This window comes from Apteryx rowi, unplaced genomic scaffold (assembly GCF_003343035.1).
Source record: "Apteryx rowi isolate R43461 unplaced genomic scaffold, aptRow1 scaffold_91, whole genome shotgun sequence".
NCBI classification, from domain to species: Eukaryota; Metazoa; Chordata; class Aves; order Apterygiformes; family Apterygidae; genus Apteryx; species Apteryx rowi.
The window spans coordinates 52,468-71,387 of NW_020451216.1; the positions used below are offsets into that span (position 1 = coordinate 52,468).

An 18,920-nucleotide genomic window follows, 5' to 3' on the forward strand; every position below is an offset into this window, starting at 1 on the left:
TTTTGTAGCATTAAGATCAGGAGAATCTGGTGAAATAGGTGCTTTACTCCAAAAAACAGAATGACCATTTTTGTCTCTCTCATCAGCCCAAATGGGTTCAGGAATTGTGCTTGGGATAATAAACAAAATAGCGCCTTCTTTTTTTTTTTTTTTCCTCTAAACTTTAAAAAAAATATTGGCAATAGGAAGATCTTGAGCTTTTTGCACCTCTCCCATCCCCTGTCCTATTCATTTGAACTATTCCTTTCCACCAAAGTGCGTAAATGTGGGGAACCCAAGAGCAGGGGATAAAGTAAAGCAACAAGGTGTCCTGTTGATGAAAACCAAATGTTGCAACTATTTCTGGAAGCCAAAAAACACAGGTTTATAATCAATTAGGTGTTTATAAGTCTTGCTGTTGCACACTTATTTTTATATAAAGGATGTTGTTGAGCAGTTTAAATCCAGAGCTCATGCATACTTTTAACAGTTGGAACAAAGGTACCTTAAAAGACAACTTTTTTTCCCCTGCTTAAATTTAAAGAATTTCCTGTGGTGGTATTCAACCTAGACACCAAGGCGTTGTTCAACTGTGTGAGGACTGGAGCTGAACAGACTTGTTGAATGAAGCTACCTACTGTCTTTGCATAAACTGAAGGGAGTTGGGGAGAGCAATTAGTATATAAAAATACTTGAAAGATCTCATTAGTGTTGGTAGCAAGTAGCGTGGCTTGTTTCTGCGCTTTGGGTGGAACACGTCAGGTTAAAAGGCTGACCTAAATGGCCTTTCCTTTAAAAGCACACTAAAGGAATCATTCCCCTATTATAAATAAGATGTAGTCTGAGATTTTTGTCTGCCTACCTGTAATGATCCTTCATAAGATGCACTTTGTTTTTGTTCAGTTAGCCTGGCGCTTCAATACTTGCATCCAAGTTGGCCTGGTGGGTTGCACAAGGAGAGTTCCTGTGGGGTAGGCTTCACTGGGTCTTCACTTGGCTCTACTGTCTTTAGCGTTTAATTTACAATGTTGGCATCTAACTTGCTTTCTGCAGAAGTCCTGGATGATGTTGTTAACTATTTGTCTTTTTCGCCCGCAGGGAGTGGAGCAACTGCTGTGGTGCAGGCAGCCTTTTGTGCTCCAAAGAAAGAGAAGGTGGCAATTAAACGGATCAATCTGGAGAAATGTCAGACGAGCATGGATGAACTCCTGGTATGCCATCCAAATTGTATGGGGAACTGTACTCCTGTTAGCATAATCTCTGGATGTTTGCAGAGTGCCTTTAAGCAACCTTTCTTGAGGTGCTGGGAGGGTGAGGGAACCTGACTGATTTCAACAGAGGTGATTTGATTGCTCTAGTTGTGGGATACAGCACTGGAAGACCAAATCTTGGAGAGTTCCAGGCTTCTTGTTGGAGCTGAGCACTCTGCGTAAGCCCTGTGTGTTGAATGGAGTTAACATGCAACTGTAAGCTCTGCTGTGTGTGTGCAGGAGTTCTGCAGTCAGAGGGGGACCCGCAGTGATGTGCTTCCAGGAGCTTTAAGATTTATGGGACTGTTTTTGCTTCCTTTCCCTTTTCTGCAGTGCTTTACATTTTTCCCTCACTTGTAAATCTTTCCTTGAGAAACTGAATAAATTAGCTCCTGTTCCTAATAGGCTTCTGGTACTGAAGCCAACTAAGGAATCACTCTGGCATATTGCAGCCTGCCATAAGGAAACACCCGCTAATTCAGAGTTCAGGACAAGAGATAGATTCCTTAGAAGCTGTAGCTCTGTAATTTTCTTTTCTCAAGATCTTCTCAATAGAAAACAGCTTTTGGCAGGCAGCTTTGGTAACTTAAATTTGTTTCCTCTCTTCTGGCTTGTTGGTGGGGATCAGTTTTCTCCTTTCCTGTTTGTATGAGCTTGTTTCTGTAGTGTAGCAGCTGTCACATTCACCTTGTATGTGGAAGGTCCCTGGAGTTCAACCAGGCATTTCCTGTGAACGTGAGATGTCCCCATTAATGATGAGAAAGCTCTCTTGGATAGGACTTTGGATAGTAAATGTTAATTGACAGGGATGGGGGACAGGCAGGGAGATATGGGGTCTTTTGTCACTTTTCCTTTTAAAGCAACTCTTTTTTTTGTGTGTGTGCGTGCATGCTGTCTGGCTTTTTTTTCCCCACTTTCATCTTGGCATCTTCTATTGTCTTTACCTAGGTTCTAGTTTTGGTGGTTGTAATTAGAAAATTGAAGTGAGAACTCAGTCCTGGCTAGCTCTAAAAGTGTATGATCTTCTGCAAATCACTTTAATCAAGGCTCCAGTGTCCATCCAGTAATTGAGCGTTGTGCTATTTCTGTCACTACAGGTATCTGCAAATCTGTTCTTGTAAAGAGAAGAAAAGGCTCCATTCAAGTAGTCACATTTTAGTGTGCTTGTGAAGGGTCGTGTGTAGGACTCTGGAACGACCTGTGTTCATCTGTTACGGCTTTTGCTCTAGGAGTTTCAGATCTTTCCTTTTCACAGGCATTTTTTTGACTTGATATCATCCTGTGGTACTGTTTTCAAGCCTTTTATGTGGCTTCTTGTCCATACATCTCTGCTTCAGTAGCATTCCAAACTTTTGTCATGATCAAGTAACTGAGATATTAGTGTTTGAGTAATTGCCAATTCCAGCTAAAAGGGTTAGAGTCAGAAAGCTCTGCTTCAGAGACTTGGCATGTAATTTTAGATAAGTACGTCTAATTGCATATCTTAAATATCTTGCTGACCCATTCCTCACAATGTATTTTCTTATTATGGATAGGACTGCAGTGAATTGCTATTGTCAGCTCTCATAAATTTCCAATTTTGTGACCAGATTTAGTTTGGATCCTTCTGCAGGCTTGTTTGTAGGTCTGTTATGAAGGCAAGAATTTATGACTCAACATTGCGCAAAAAATAGTCTTTGTTACTGTCTGGGGTGAAGACAGGAATTTGAGGTCGTCTTATACCTGCTATCAGTAAATAGACTTTTCCTGACTTGCTTAGTAGCTTTTTATAGTCAGCAAAACAGGCAGTAAAATGGTTCCAACAGACCAACTTGGTGATGGCCAGTAAAAACAACTGTTCTCATAGTGAGATGTTAGGCTGGGGGCTGGGCGAGAGTAAAGAGCACCTGATGATAAAAAGCTTTCCAACCAAAACCAATAAATATCACCTCAAATGTCATGTTTTGTAATAAAATCTTGGTGTTCCTTAGCCTAACAGTGGGCAAGTCATACAGTTCCTTTTGTAGGAGGTCAAGGCTTCCCTTTTCAATCTTGGATGTGTTGACCTGTGACTAATTCTCCTCTTCCGCGCACACCCCGAAGATGAATTCTTAGCCTTATCTTTGAAATAAGGCTCTGTACAGTGTCTTTAATTGTGCTCCCAAAGTCTGTACCCACTTTTGAAGTTAAACCTCCTCTAAGGACCTCTAATAAATGACTAGTATCTAATGCTTCAGAAGAAAGTATAAGACTCAAGCTCCAGGCAATTTGGAGATAATCTCTCCCCACAGTAACTCTTGTTTTGATCTGTAACTGTTAAGCTTTATTTATCCAGCTTTAAGCTGATCTCTTAATTATTTGCAAAAAAAAAATCATTAAAAATGCAGCTGTAGATATTCTTGACTCAAAATAGTGTAGGGGGATGGGGAAGAGGGTGATTCGAAGCTATAGTAGCTTCATGGGGCACCAATGTAGATGTGTTGCCTGAAAAAGCATTTCCCCTGGGTTGGTTTTGAATTTGTCAGGTTATTGGTTGTCATCCCCTAGTGCAAGATCCAAGAGGATGGAAGTTCTTGATCTCCTTGCTCTGTACTCTTACCTTCTACTTTTTCTCGTTTCCATGTTTTTCTTCTCCAAAGTAGATATTCTCAGTGTCTTGTATATTGTCCTCCTTCACTGCAGTTTTCCAGATCAATTCAGTTCCTTTTTTTGAGCAACTATTTGCTATGCAGAATTGGTTTTCATCCAAAACCCATAAATGTAAGTCCTTGTAGATTATAATAATTTTAAGCAACTAATGCAAAGCGAAACATGATAAATCCATACTGAGGTAGGGTATGCCCCTCCCTTTCTCTTCTCCCTTCCCTCAATGCAGTTAAAAGCATGAACTTGTGCTTTTATTAGATCCATTATCCTTCTATTGCGCTGAGGGTATCTGAGCACAATAGTCAGCTTACAGTAAACATTGTTCTGTCCCTGGGCGGTAAATCAGGGCTGTTGTGTTACAGCCCTGCCTAGTCATCAGGAGCTGGGATAGACAGGGGAATACAGGTCTTAAACTCTGATTTTCTTGCAGTGCTTCAGCCCACTGGACTGCTTGATTGAAGCAGATTTATTTGTTCCTGGGCTCTGGCTAGCACAGAGGGTAAAATAGTGTCATGTTGCTCGGGGGAAGGAGGAGGAGGGTGAGAACAAACAGTTCTTCTAAGGATAAGGATGGCTTATTTCTTCTATGACTCTTTCGATGTCCATGCACCTTCCTAGCTGACCCTCCTGTTCCTTGGGATGGAGGAGAGGAGGGTTAGTTTGGAGGGTCTAGGAAGTGCACTGTAAGCTGCGCTTTTGTTGTTAGCAGAATGGATGAGTGGCCTTGAGTTTCCTTCGAGCTCCTATTGCAGCAGGTGTCTGGAGGCGAGGGAATCTGGGAGCTTGTGGAGATGCCATGCTTAGGGTGATTAAGTGAGGGGAGTGGTACGGCTTAGCTGCTTAAAAGTACTGATCTTGATCTTTGTATCTCAACGCCCACTCGAGCCATGTGGGTGGTGAGGGACAGCCTGCATGTTTTGCAAACACTGCATGATGCTCTAGATGAATGCAATGGATTAATTTATTGCCGCTGCAGTGTATGAATGTGTAGAAAGGACTAATTTTATTGCACCAGGGATTAGTATAGAAGCAGGAGCAAACCAAGTCAAGGGCATTCAGCTCTTTGACAGAAGTGGTAACAGCTGTAAAGAAAGTAAACTGGCAGGAGTAGTGCAGTTTAGAAATCTGGCTTTTCCCAGCCCCGCTACTGATTTTATGTGATGTTAGTTAGAAATTTCTCTGTTTCAATGCTCGTTTCCTCTGTATGTTTTTGAGTGTTCACAGACCTTTTCTAGAAGGCCTGGGGGGCTTTAGCTATACATTAAGGAAGTACCATATAGCCTGTAATGATTCTTGCTCACCACTGTGCATTAAAGAGAGGTGGTCAAATGCTGCCTTGTCCACCACTGGATTTGGACTATCAGACTTGTTATTAATGTTCCACTTGTTGTATTGTAACCCATAGTAAACTTATGCTGTGTTTCACGTGTGCTTGAATACTGCCCGCTCACGTAGCGTGTTTCATAGCTGGACATCGTTCACTGTCATGTTTTGCTTTTCCCTTTCCCTCTTTCCCATGTTGGATGCTGGTTGCATTGCTGTTGTTGCCRGTCCTTCTAACACAGTGGTATAACATCTGCCTCAACATAACTGTGACTCAGGCATTGTATAAACATTATATAAGTGTTTCCTTGTTTTGAAGAATTACTAATCTAAAAGGCCTTAAATCTCCCCTCTGTCCATCAGCTTCTGCTTCATCTTCATGCAGTTAAAAGCTGAGTTAGCTCTTTCACCCAGATGAGTTTTTTTCCTCCATGTTTTGGGAGTAGCCAGTGACATGAGATGTTTAGCAGTTAGCAGAAACGTTGAATAGCAGAGAGGAAAACATAGGAGGTATTTCAGATAGGACTTTCCCAGCTGAGGGGGAGCTGCTGCCTGTTCAGTTCCCAGAGTGGTTAAAGAGAAGTAAGACAGGTTTGGGAAGGAGGATGGGAGATGTGGCATTGCCTCTCCTAGGAGGAGACTCCAAAGGATAGATCAGATAGGACTAGGCCTGACATCTGCACACTAGATAGTGAAGTGAAGCTGCTACTTTCTTGTATTGCTGAAGGCAGAGGGCAACTAATGAAGCTGAAGGTAACAAGTTTAGCTGCAATAAAAACAATGTCCTTTTAAATTTCTTGGAATTAACCAGGGAACTTTCTACCAGTAATATGGAGATCAAATGTTGTGTGAGATTACATAAATCAACCTATAGTTGAGAAGGTTAAATTAGATAGGATTTTAAAAAAGGATTATGAATTCCCCTGGTTTAAAGTATAAGCCAACTGTTAACTGCCCGGGTTCAGTCAGAAGCCTTTCCCGTGGGCAGCTAATTCTGTAACTGCTTGTTATAGGGTTTTACACCTTCTTTTGAAGGCTTGGACAGGATATTGAACTGGCTTTGATCTGACAGAGCGGTTCCTACAAATGGATTAGCCTCACCACAAGGTCGATGGGAACAAAGCAACAGACTGCTGTAGAAGAGCACAAATATTAGAATTGCCATTATAATTGCATTTCCAGCCCTTAAGACCTTTATGCTTGCTCCAGGGCAAAAAGTTCCCCAGTGTCAGTGCCACAGACCCCAATCTGTAATATGTGGCTTTTGCATGGTTATTTGATATGCCTTGTTATGTGTTTCTTGCATGATGGGATTGCGAATTTACAGAAGACTTAAACCTAAACTGGCATACTGCTTGGTTGTAGAATTCCTCAGTATAGGAGCAACAGAAGTGAAGCTGAACGGTCTTAAATATTGTGCCAGTTGATGCAGTTTCTTTGAATAGTTTGGTTGGAGAACAGCATTAAGGGTGTGTGAAATCCTGAAAGAAGTATCTGTCTTCCTTTGTTTGGACTGGGTCAGCTTGAGATGGTGCATTTAAATTTTAAGCAGCTTAAAATTAACTGCATGTACTAACTACGAATTTAAGGTTATGCAGAGCTACAACCGTGGGTGTCATTCTGAGCAACTGTAAAGGTCAGTGATATGTCAGCTGGCAAAGTGGGTGCAACTGGCTTCGCTTGTGTGTTCAAGATGGGTGTGTGAAGTGTTCTGTAATTATAAAGCAATATGACTCTTGTTTTACAGCTATTGGGAGTATAAACAGGTAATCACTTGCCACTAACTTTGTGGCTGAAGCCAATAAAAAATGGGAGCACGTGAATTGCTGCACCGTAACACTTTAGCCATCTGCTTCTTTCAGTATGTGGTCTCTAATATTGTGGGCTTTGAAGAAGGGATAACCGCTAAATGACACTGAAGAACAGCCAYTGAATGACTTGCCACAGGGGTGATTTATTCCCATCCCCTCAGGTTTATTTATGTCTTGAAGTACGGAGGCTTTTTATCCCTTTTAAAACTGTTGTGTGTGTAATCTTTCCCACTGTTGCTCCGGATGTGCTAATCTAATCCCTTTTTAATCCTGCCAGTCTATTTGTCATAGCCGTATCTTGAGGTAAGGAGTTTCATAGGATAATTTGTATGTTGAAGTTGGATCAGAACCCCCAATTTTGAGCTCTGTGCTCTTTCCCCATCTCCCTTTAGATAATGTCTCAAGTTGATTGTGATAGAAGAATAAGAAAAAAATAAACACTGGAATTTCACTTAATGCAAAACTTGAACAGTTATGGCTGCCTGTGACTCCTGTAGAACCAGAGTTTTAAATCATGCCTAAAAGAAGGAAGAGGATGTTGATTAATGCCTTGTGCCTCAAGACTTCAGCTGAGTGATAAGCACTTTGCCATCCATATTTGGAGCACTGGTATACTGAAGGGGGAGATCACATCTGCCCAGCTTTAGTTTACCCCTTGTTCTCTGGTGATCTTGGCCACCGTGGCTCTAAGGTAGCCAAGTTAGCAGCTTTTGGGATTCCTCTGAAGTTTCAGGTACCCACATAAGCAGACTGCTTCTGCACTATGTCTATCATGGTCACAACATGAAGGAGGTAAAACTAAATAAAGCGGGACTTTCATCCTGATATTTGAGAGCAAGCGTCTTTCAAATGTGCCTCGGGGCAGATAAGCAAAACAAAGAGTAGAAGGTGATAACGTGCACAGAAAATACCTTCAAAAAAGTTCAGATAGCTTAAAAATAGTCTTATTGGCTTTGTATCTCTACTCCAATTAACTCAATCCTGAGTTGCATGCCAGTGGGCAGATTGACCCACTTCCAAAACAGAGATGTCCAGAAGTATGTCTGCCTTGTGAAAGACCAAAAGGTTTCTTATGGTTCTAAATTGTATTTTGCAGCAGTTTTATTAGCGTTTCAGAGGCTTTAAAATGCTGCTTTTATTGCCTTCAGAAGTAGTGAAAACATTCATCAAAACATTTAATGGGAAGATATGAAAGCCTTTATATAGCCGATCCCAGTCTGTTTGCTTTTGGAATTTGACAGCGCAGATATTAAAAATATCCAGCCCAGGGTGAGCATGTAACCATCTCCAAACCATTGCCTGCGTCTAGACATGTTTTTGTCAGTAATTCATCCTCCAAAGCTGGGCAGAAGGCAGTATAGCTTACGGTTCCTGAAACTGGGAATTGAAAGTAAGGCTGTGTCTCGTAACTGAAGCTATCTAGGGGTGTGAGCAGGTGTGCGCGAGCAACTGGATGCAAGAGCTGCCCATCAGAGTATCTCCTGCTAGTTTGTGGGGCCTGTAACAAGTCATGCGCAATTACTGGCAGAACAAGAATAAAACTACGTGTGTCTAGCGACCCCAATGAACTATAATGGTTAGCACTGTCCTTGCTTCAGAGGTGTAGGAATCGGAGATCTCTATTAGTTGTTTTCCAATATGCTTTTGATGCTAGTGAAGGTGAGGGAGATGCAACTGCAGTTCGGCTACTTAATGTTTGTGATTTGGGGCTTTTTTTGGGGGTGTGGGGAAGGGAAATCTCTGCCTGCTGCTGCTTCGTGGTGTTTGAAGAGCGGTTCTGCGGGGAACTTTCCAAAAAACTTTGGAAATAATCTTAATGTTGCACTTGCTACGCACTAACCACCATTGCTGCAATCTGTTTTCTCCCCTCCTCCTCCCACTCTCTGTATTAAATCTGCTTTTAACCGGAGCTCCCTGGTGACCCTTGACTAGGATTCCTGGTTTAACTACAGCTCTTCAGCCCTTGCGTTGCATTCGTCCTGCTCTAACAGAGACTATTGTATATATGATGGAATTGCTTTGGTCTCAGTTACACGAGGAAGCGTGCTCACCGCAAAGCCCCCTGGGGTTTGCGATCATCTGTTAAAACAATTGTATGCGCTGAGCCTCCAGGATATTGGTACCCTCCGGGGGGGCGAAGAGGAAGGAAGGTTTGATGTAGCCGGTGTGAGATTACCCTAGAAAACTACAGAAAAAGGGGTCGGGGGTCTGCAGGTGACAGGGAAATTCTGCCCGACTGCTGTTCTTTCTCATCGGTAATAATGTAAAAGCCTTGGAAATTATGGGCTGTGATGCAATTAATTATTCAGAGCCGTGCTACACTGTCTGAGGAATGGTTTAATCAGCCCATGTTACAAATCCACTAGCTGATGGAGGCTTTTTATTGCATAGGTCAGGTTCACAATTATTCCCCCTCTTCCTCTTTGTGTACCAAAGCATGAGACAGGCCTAATTTTTTTCTTAAACTATGCCTCTCAGCCCCGGGAGCAGAGTATAGTAATGCGCAAGCGAGGGAATTCTTGGCAAATGCAATAATAGTAACTAATAGTGCCCCAGAATCCCTGCAAAAAGCCACAGAACGGAGCTGCTCAAATGGCAAACTGATCCAGATCTAGACTGCTAAGTAAACTTGGTCCAGATCTTGTCTCACTGGCTGTCCTGAATTGCAGTGGACTACACTAATACGTGTAAAATGCATAATGTTTGTGTACTTTCTGTATTATTCACTTGACCTCCCAGGGAGACAGTACAAAATGCTTTGAGGGCTTTAAGTGGAAAAAGGATTAAAAACAGCTCTTCTAGATCATTTCTGAGAATGGTAGGTTTTAGGAAGGACTGGCCGACCTGAGGCTTAACCAGTCGGCATCTTGTTTGCTTCTTTCCACCCTTTTTTCTGTTGGTTCTGCTTGTGCACAAGTGTTGTGTGTTGGGTTTTTTTTTTAATAATTTCACTCTTATTGTCAGTGAGAGAAGTTAGACACCTGGATTCACTTACATGTTTAAAAAAGGAGAAAAAAAAAAAAAGTGAGCCCTTATGCTTTAAAATGTATATAAAGTCTTTGGCAGAATGCTAATTTCAGGCTTGGGGATCAAGAATAAAGTTTGTGTTAAGTTTTTGGGGTCTTTGACTAGGGGCTCCAGACAAATCCCTCAACTAACAGTTGACAGTTTCTGCAACGACAGAGTCGGTTGTTGCTGGGKTTTTTTGTGCTTTGCTCTGTTGCAAGACTCATACCAGTGCTTTGAGCGAGTCCAAAATGATCCCAGTTGCTTGATCTATCATCCTGGAGCAAATGAGTTTTAAAAACCAGAGCTCACCGAGCTGAGTTTTGCAGGGCGGCATGCCCTTGGTTCACGCAATCAAATGCATGGCGCTCCATGCTTGCAGGCAGGAGCGCGGGGTTTTCCAACCAGCTGGGTTTTGTGCAAGTGTGACAGAAGGCACAAAATAGTCAGGATCTGACCAATATTCACCCTGGAACCCCGTTCTCATCCATCGCTTGGCAGAGACTTGGAGCAGGGAAGTAAAAAGAACATTTTGTTGCCATCTTTCTGTCAAGGGATTTTCCTGCATTGTAAAGAAACGCAATTGGAAGTCATCAAAAGATTCTGAAGGTGCTGAGATATTTCCTTTTTGAAAAATAGCTTGACATTAAGCACGTGTTTGCAAGGAAGGCAGCTGGAGCAGAGGATATTGTTTCAGGCTGTATTTATTTTGATGGAGTGGTTTTCAGTTAGTGAGTACCCTGCACTGAGATGAATAGCCTACTCCCCACCTCTTCAAAAATCCCTTCCTCTTCAGAAGGATTCTTCTTTAATCAACTTATTAGTTTCCTGGAAAGTTGGTGACTCTTTCTGCTTCCCCAGAAGAGCAACCAATAGCTTGATTCCTCAAATGCACCTACTCCCCTGAAAAGCAGTATTAAGTTGGATAAATCAACATGAGCATGATTTTTTTTTGTAGCAATGATTGCCAGCTAAACGCTCACCCTGAGAAAGCAGTATGCCTTTAGCACTATGTTCAGCTGCAAGCAGAGCTTTGTAGATGGGCGGGAAAGGAATATGTGGCATCTGTGGGGGTGTCCTGGGCATGGGCGAACCTTCTGTGAAACTTTTTTGAGGCTTTACATCCAAACTCTTGATTTGTGCTTGCATAACGAAAAATCGGTCAATGTTTTCTGGTATGTTATTGTTCCCTCTACCCTGATTAAAAAGCCCATAATCCTTAACTAAGACTGAAAGCACGGTCACTAAACTAAAACCTAAAACTAAGCATGATCAAACCTCAAGGAATTTCATACCTGAGCATGTTTATTGCACTCCATCTGTATTAGCCAGCCATTTTCTCATCTCAAACTGTTGTCCTTCTCCTTCCAACATGACAGAACATGTAGCTGTCCTTCGTGCCCTCAGCCTGATTGAGCTAAGCAGTCTGCTTTCATGCTGGGAAGAAACATTAGCGATAAGAGGCCTTTTCTTTCCAGCAGCAAATATTTCCCTTGTCCAAATGATAGCCTTCAACTGATAAAGCACCTATTATGTAAGGGCTCCCTGAAAGATGGAGTCAATGCGAACCTCTTTGGTTGCAACCTAATGTAACTGCTCAGGCATACTCTGGGGGAGCTGGAAGCAGGTGCTTGGGTTCGACCAGTGTGTTACCCTTGCAGTAGGGTTCCCTTCCACTTTTTCTCTTTTCTAGACAGGTATGTAGAGTACCCTGAAGATGTTTGAGTCCTAAGATGATGCAGATTGAGTGTCATGAGTATTTCTAGATTTTTTTTTTTTTAATGGTTAGCTTCTAGGTATCCTTTTTCTCCCCACCCTCTATTTGGGCATTGTTTTTTCAGGGAGGTGATCTTTATACCCATGGAATGGTAATCACTGACACCAACTGCTAATGCTTTGTTTTTCTCTACAGAAAGAGATTCAAGCCATGAGTCAGTGCCATCACCCCAACATTGTATCTTACTACACGTCCTTTGTGGTGAAAGATGAGCTTTGGCTGGTGATGAAGTTACTTAGTGGAGGTGAGTGGTCCAATTTCTTTACCCTAAAAGGCAACATAGAATGTTGACTTTGTCATACCCTTTCCTGTGTTTTCCTTCCAACTTTCCCACTTCAAGTTAAGAGACTTGAAGAATAATAATACTTCTTCAACACATTTAGCTCAGAAATAGCTTCCCTTGTTATGTACACCGGTAGTAACACTTAACTGCATGACTGTGTGGTAGTTTTTTTTCACTCCCATTTTGTATATATGATAGTATTTCATATAGCTATTTTTTATGTGTTTGCTAAATGACTTGTGTATTTGAAAACTGGAAGCTATGATTTCAGATATTGACAAAGCAATTTAAGTAATGTTGTAGTTGAAACTATTCTAAACTTCTAGAAAATGAATCTCATTTGCATCATCTTAATGATGGATCTGAAATGGTGTTTCTTGGATCATGTTAATGAAAGTTTCTTCATCTTAACCCATAAGCCTAGCACAAGCTTTTGAACTGGAAAAGTGTGCAATGAACTCCACCAAGCCCAACCACTCCTGCTGGCTTTATCGTGGGAATTGTGATGTTAGCAACTCCTTTTGCAAGGCTGATTGCTTGACCTTTTCTCGCTTGCAGCTTGGATGCCTGCACAGTGCTGATGGCTTGTTGGTAACCAGCCAGTCTATTGATTTAACTTATTTATGTGTTGGCTACCCTTGTGAGGAACTTAAATCACCTCTATTTCAGGCAGAGCTACTCCTATAATGTCAGTGTATGGTCTTAAAAAGGCAGGAGAGCATGCGTGTGGATGTGGCTTGATTTGCATAGTTATGTCCCTCAGAGCTGGATCACCTTGCCCATTTGTTCTGCGTGGAAGGATAACTGTGAATACTTGGGGCAATTTCCAATTGCCACCTAGTCAATACAGAGCCAGGAAAACTTTCCCCTTTGGTTTTATTCTCTGTAGAAACTTTTTTTTTGAAGTTCTGAGAACTTCCTATCAGTAATGCTTAACTTGATGTCATAATATTTTCCAGGATACCTGTTTAGGTTGCAGTCAAGATGAGAAATTGAACCGAGTTTTGGATGATAACACAGAGGCCTGTCTGTAGGAAGACTTGATTTTTCTTGGCACCCTAGTGAAAAGGAATTTAAAGCAGAGAAAAAAACTTTTCCTGCTTAAAAAAAAAAAAAACAAACTTCTTGGCTTCTCTGCTCTTGACTGAATACTGAGGACTGTAAAATGCCAGATGTTGTGGAAAAATCTGGCTAAACCTGTTGGCTTCTTCCACAACAGCTTGACAATGACCATAAAACATGCGTCTCTGAAGATCATGTTTAGAGAATTTTAGCAAGTCTCTTGTGGGGAATCAAATATCCTACCAACTTAAAAGCCTTATTTAAAGGGGTTTTAATAGCCCATATGCTTGCATGTGTCGTTAAGAACTACCCTCTCTTTTCTTGGACATGTAATGATCAGGTCATTCAAGATGTGATTGCTGTGTATGTGTAGAAAAGAATTCCCTGCCAACTTTGCGTAAGTAGTTTTGCYGTGTGTATAAAAAGGGTATCTGTGGCAAGGTTCCCACAACATGAAGAAATGACATTGCAGGGGTGCAGGATAGACAGCAGCAATGTTATTGGCCTCTTTTTTAGGGGAGTACACAACTTCTTTGAAGAAAATTGTCAGCTGCCTTAACTAGTGTTTTCACAGTGGTTTTCTGTCAGAACCAAGCGAGTCTCAGGATAATCCTTGAACCTTCAAATACTGCTTCTGCTTGTTCTTTTTTCTATATTTTATTGCATAGAGCTGAAAAATCAGACTTTTTATGGGCCACCTTTTCATATTGAGGCACTACAAACTAAGACTGGAAAATTTCTGAAAAAAATAATTGTTGCTTCCAAACCAGCCTCTGTGGTGTGAAAGGACCTGTTTGTCATTAATATTCTTCACTTGGAATAGGCTTCTCCATTACACAGACTGGTATTTGACCCCTGCGCAGCTTGTAGCAAACTCGGATTACTCTGTCGCCTACGGCAGTTGTCTAAACCACTGGTCCTGAAGGGCGCTGGTGGAGAAACTTGTACTACCTCTTCTGCGGATAGATGGGCTTTGCGCTTCAAGACTACTTCAAAAGTTAGGCTTGTTGCCATTAAGCAACCACTTAGGAATTCAGTGAGTGAGAACGGATGCATGAGTGGACCAATATAACACCCATCTGAGTCAGAAAGAAATAAGGAGAAGATCAGCCTTTACTGTTTTTGGCTTTAAGTATTATGTGGGGTACTTTCAGTAATATAGTACTATAAATTTTAACTGCTTTTTGCCCTGTCGCACCTATTGAAGACCAGGGTCATACAACAAGAAGCAGACTAATAGCAGTGTAACCCCCTACACCACTTAGGTGAGCCCGTGTTGCATTTCTCGCTTAGTGAAACATTGATAAAATAGATGGAAAGACGTCAAGGGTGACCTCTCATTTCTTTTGGCTCAAGAAGGTAGTGTGAGAGGGATTTTTTTCAGCCTTTTTCAGCTTACACTTTTTTTTTCTTGGCTGTACTTCAGAAATAGCATTTTGGCTCTCATAGCCAGATTCTACAGGACAGTCTTGAGGATGGGGGAGAAACTTGTGTATTGGAGCTCTCTAACTTCCTGACTGAAGTGTTTTCATTCACTTTTAATGAGAGTATTTCCAGTTGTTTTTAGGTTGAGTGATTGATTTATGTAACGAGAGACTTTAAAAAGTGCTTTTCATTCCTTTCAGCTTACTTCTTATCAGTAATAAACTGGCTAGTTTTGTGGTCATTTGTAGTCCAGTGGGAAAAATAATGACCTGAATTTCTCAACAGGAAAAATCTTTGAGCTGTTTTTATGAGCTGTAAAGGAGAAAAATAACAGGGTGCAGCCTAATTCTTTTATTCCATCTAACTATTTGTAGAACATGAACAAAGGCATATCGAATCTGGTTTGATGCTGGTCCATGCTGTATCTTCCAGGGTTGCTTGTGCTTTTTCATACTTGAGACTTTTTTCTGAGTAGAAGTTCAGAATCTTATTGCTTCTCTTCCATCACTGTTAATCTATACTTGCATGTTTTCTCAGGCTAAAACTAGTCTTAGTTTTAGCCTACTTATACTGACTTTATTACTTTGATAAACAGTCTAAAAGAAGGACAAACCTTGAATGAAAGCCTTGTGATTTCTTTTTTTGTTGTCATAAGTGCAGTTTAATCTATTTTCTAGTTGTACTCATCTTGCTGAACTCTTAACCTAGTCACATATGCAAGTATTTTAGAAATGTCCCTAGGGGAAAACACGCCAAATCTATGAAGCCTTCCTGTCTGATAACGTATTGGTATTTACTGCCCTGCTCATCTGAGCAACTAGACAGCACGCTCAAAAGTAGCTTGATTGCCTGGATGGCATTGTCCCTGAAACTAAGCTGTTCTCTGCTTTGCAAGTACTGTTTTGGGGGAAGATACTATTTTCAATCTTTGAAAGTCTCCAGCAATGTGGAGACAATGCTCTGGTGAGCTGTTAGAGTAACATGTAAGAACTAATAATCTGTACGAATGCCAAGTCAGGCAGGCTAGCTGAAATTACTGCTGAAAGCAGTTTGAACTGGCTGATTTGGCACTGAAGCAGATGAAGAACGTAGTTCTTCCTGATGGCAGAAATGCAGCTGATGATATCCATCTGGTAGTGACAAGAAGTGCTGGTGTGTCCAGTTACTCTGACTCCTTTTCCCGATCTGGCAATCTGTCTTTGAGTCAGATTTGTGAAGTATCTGCTCTTTCTGTTGCCTTCAGTAAAAATTGCAGATCCTTTCCTCCAATGATGCAACTTTTTTTTAAGGATCTAAACTTAGCAATGTCAACTTGGTGCCCTGGCATTTTGGTCCAATGTTACTCCAACCTAAACTTCAATGGCTATTTCTAGACTAGTGCTGACCTGCTCTTTGCCTTACTGGCATTCCCATGTCATGAATTTTAATCATGCCTTTTTAAAGCTATCTGATGCTCAGTCCTGCTCTGTAACTCACATGGCTTTTTAGTGGGAAGAGGAGCAGCTGCCCTTTTGTTCTTGTCCTTTTTTTCTGATTGTGACCTGTTTGCTCCTCTGAATTCTCCCTGGTTTTAAGAAAAGCTCTCATTTAACAGGTGACCCAAAGCCATGGCTAAATCCACAAAACAGTTGCTCATAGAACAGCTGTCTGGTCTGTTATAGCTTGCTACATCACAACAATTTTTACTGTTCTAGTCTACAGAAAATGAGACCTCCAATATTTTTAAATTGTACGAGTCTTAAATGTTGAAAAATTACGTCTCTCAGATCTTCTGCCTTCTTGAAGGCTCCGAATTAAATCTGCTAAGGAGATTATTGTATTGAAATAGTTGAACCTTTTCTTTTCCAAAAGTTTCCAAGACTATGTATTCAACCTCTTTCTTGAAGCTTTTATCTTGATTACCTGATGAAGTGCTTAGCCAGCAGTTCAGGAAACCAGACCAAAAAGGAGGGTATGGCAAGGCTTAGGTCTCCACCAGGGAGACAGGATATCTTGTTCTACTTCTCCCTTGTTAATCTCTGATCTGGCCACTCCTAAGACCTACCCAGCAGTGAGTTATGATCAAAAGACAGACTACTTTTCTTAGAAAATCCTCATTTTCTTAGAAATCCTCATGTTTACTCTGAATTCTTGTTTTTAGAGAGCTAGGCTGTTTCAAGTGCATCTGGAGGTTTTTAATTTTAAGTTGTGATTCCACAAATATGTTGCAAACAGTTAAGGATGGGATAAGTCAGATGGGAGATTTTAGGTACTGTACATGACTGCAGAGTGTGGGGCACGAGGAGACATTGTCGCTCCTAGTTATAATGGGGGGAGGGGGGAAATCAGTTACACATTTGTGGGAGAAAACTCGAAGAAGGCAAAATAAATTCAGTCTCAGTAGGCTGTCTTGCCCCCTCTACTGTATTATCTTATCTTGCTTCCTGCCTTAAACTTATCTTATATTTCCATATAAGTACTCTGTAGAGAAAGGGGCAAGAAGTGGAAGTTTCCTTAAATCTCTCATGCTGTGCTGATGTGGTTTAACTGGGATTAAGAAGAAATTTCAAACCCAGAAACCTCAGAAATCTGTGTAATTATCCCTTCCATTGTTCTGTGTAACTTGTTCTTTCCTTTATTTGGATACTCTTTTGCTTTATCTGTACTTCTTAATCCCAGGAGTACTAGATCCAAGCAGCAATTTTTCTTTAGTTTCTTCAGTTTGTCAAAGGCTCACAAGATGCAGATTTAATTCTTGGCACTGATGATGATCAGGCTTACTGAAACCATTGGCTTCTGCTGAGATGTCTTACTGAAGTGGCAATGACTCCTGATGACTCCTGGTTTTCAAAGATGCAACGTGTTCAGTATCAGCATCCTCGTGTTGGCAGCTTGGGGCAGATCTTGATTCTACCAAAGTTATGCAATGAAGCACCGGTGATCTCCAGCCCTGTGTTCTCCAGCCCATTTGTACCAGGCTTCTAAATGGCAAATCAGTGCTAATGTAGATATTCTTACCTGATTATTTGATAAAATGTTAGAGGACTAAATCTTCTCATTCTGCTTGCCAGACAAATCTGCAGGAGTTTTCTTTTGTGTTTCATGCAGTCCATATCTTTACCCTTTCACTTGGGTCAGAGTATAACATTCACCATGTGGTTCCCACAGTAACTAGCTCTGCTAGATGTCTCTTGCACGTAAAATCCTAACCGTAATGCTCTCTATATTTATCGATAATCTTGTTCTAAACAAGCTTTCCTTTCTGCTCGGATTGTCATACCTTCTCTGCTATGGTACCCCAGCACCAGGTGCTGATGCAGTAAGCAGTGTGGCTAATGACCGTCACGTGGGTGCTTTCTTCCTCTCCTGAAGAGGAATATTAGAAGCAGACTTCCTAAATGCTTTTACACATGCTTGTTGATACGGTGAGGTCAAAGAAATGCACTCCATGTTTGGAACAGGAAGCCCTGATGTTTGTGGTGACTTGCTGCTGAAGGTGAATCAGTGAAACAAGTAGGACTTCTTGCCCCAAGGGTGTGATTGCACAAAAGTTTTCTCCAGCAGCAAAGCTAGTTTCAGAAGTGCAAGGTAGGGCTGTATTTCCTAGGGTTCAAGAACAGTCCATTTCAAATGGTTTGCCATCTTAATGAACAAGAAGTGTTGAATATCCCCCTCTTTCAAATTTAGGCTACTGGTCTGCTCATAGATGACTTGTCTTCATTGCTCAGATACCGCTGTTATGGATGGAAATTAACTGTTTGCTTCTGGAAGGTCAGACACTGCCTTCTCCAGTTTGGCCCAATCGGTTATTCTCTAGCCATGATGAAATGGGAGAGGTGAACTGCAGAGCTTCTCACTGGTTCCCTAGTGACTTCTGCCATCATTAGGAACTTCTGCATTAGCGGCTTTCAAAGCAGATTATGGAGCATGTTAGTTTTAACAGAAAACCTCTTAACTTTCAATTACTGTACAATTTGCACTATGAGATAAATTGTACTTTAGTAAGTAGAGTTAATATGGTTGGCAACTGGCGTCAGAAGATAGCAAGGCACTTTAATTAAAGATGAATGACAAATAATACTAAATATTTCATCACACTGCACAATTATCATGTAGGCATCCTGTTGGTGAATTGCTCAATGTATATTTGATAGGCAGGAATTTGTTTACAGCTGCATTTCTTTACACATCAATCTCTGTAAAACTAAATGTCCTCTCTTCTTTTCTCTGTCTTTGGACTTTGACTAAGATCAGTTGCTCTTCACTAGACTTTTTTTAAACATTCTTATTAATGAAAGCATTATTTATATTTACATTTAGGCTCCACTTCTGACTCTTCCCTCTGTCTTGTTTTCTCTTCCTGACATGCTTCCTATTCTGGGCTTGGAATAGCTTTTCAG

At 41.2% G+C, this 18,920-nt stretch overlaps 1 protein-coding gene across 1 annotated transcript in view; it reads left to right on the plus strand.

The window, feature by feature from the left end:
- Positions 1-1,077: 1,077 nt before the first annotated feature.
- The window catches only part of LOC112978270 (serine/threonine-protein kinase OSR1-like), a 32,107-nt gene continuing 14,264 nt past the window's right edge, over positions 1,078-18,920 (plus strand). Inside the window, exons 1-2 of the mRNA XM_026091577.1 lie at positions 1,078-1,190; positions 11,907-12,015. Of these exons, the coding sequence (XP_025947362.1) occupies positions 1,176-1,190; positions 11,907-12,015 (124 nt within the window). The 5' untranslated portion in view covers positions 1,078-1,175. The remainder of the gene's footprint in view (positions 1,191-11,906; positions 12,016-18,920) is intronic.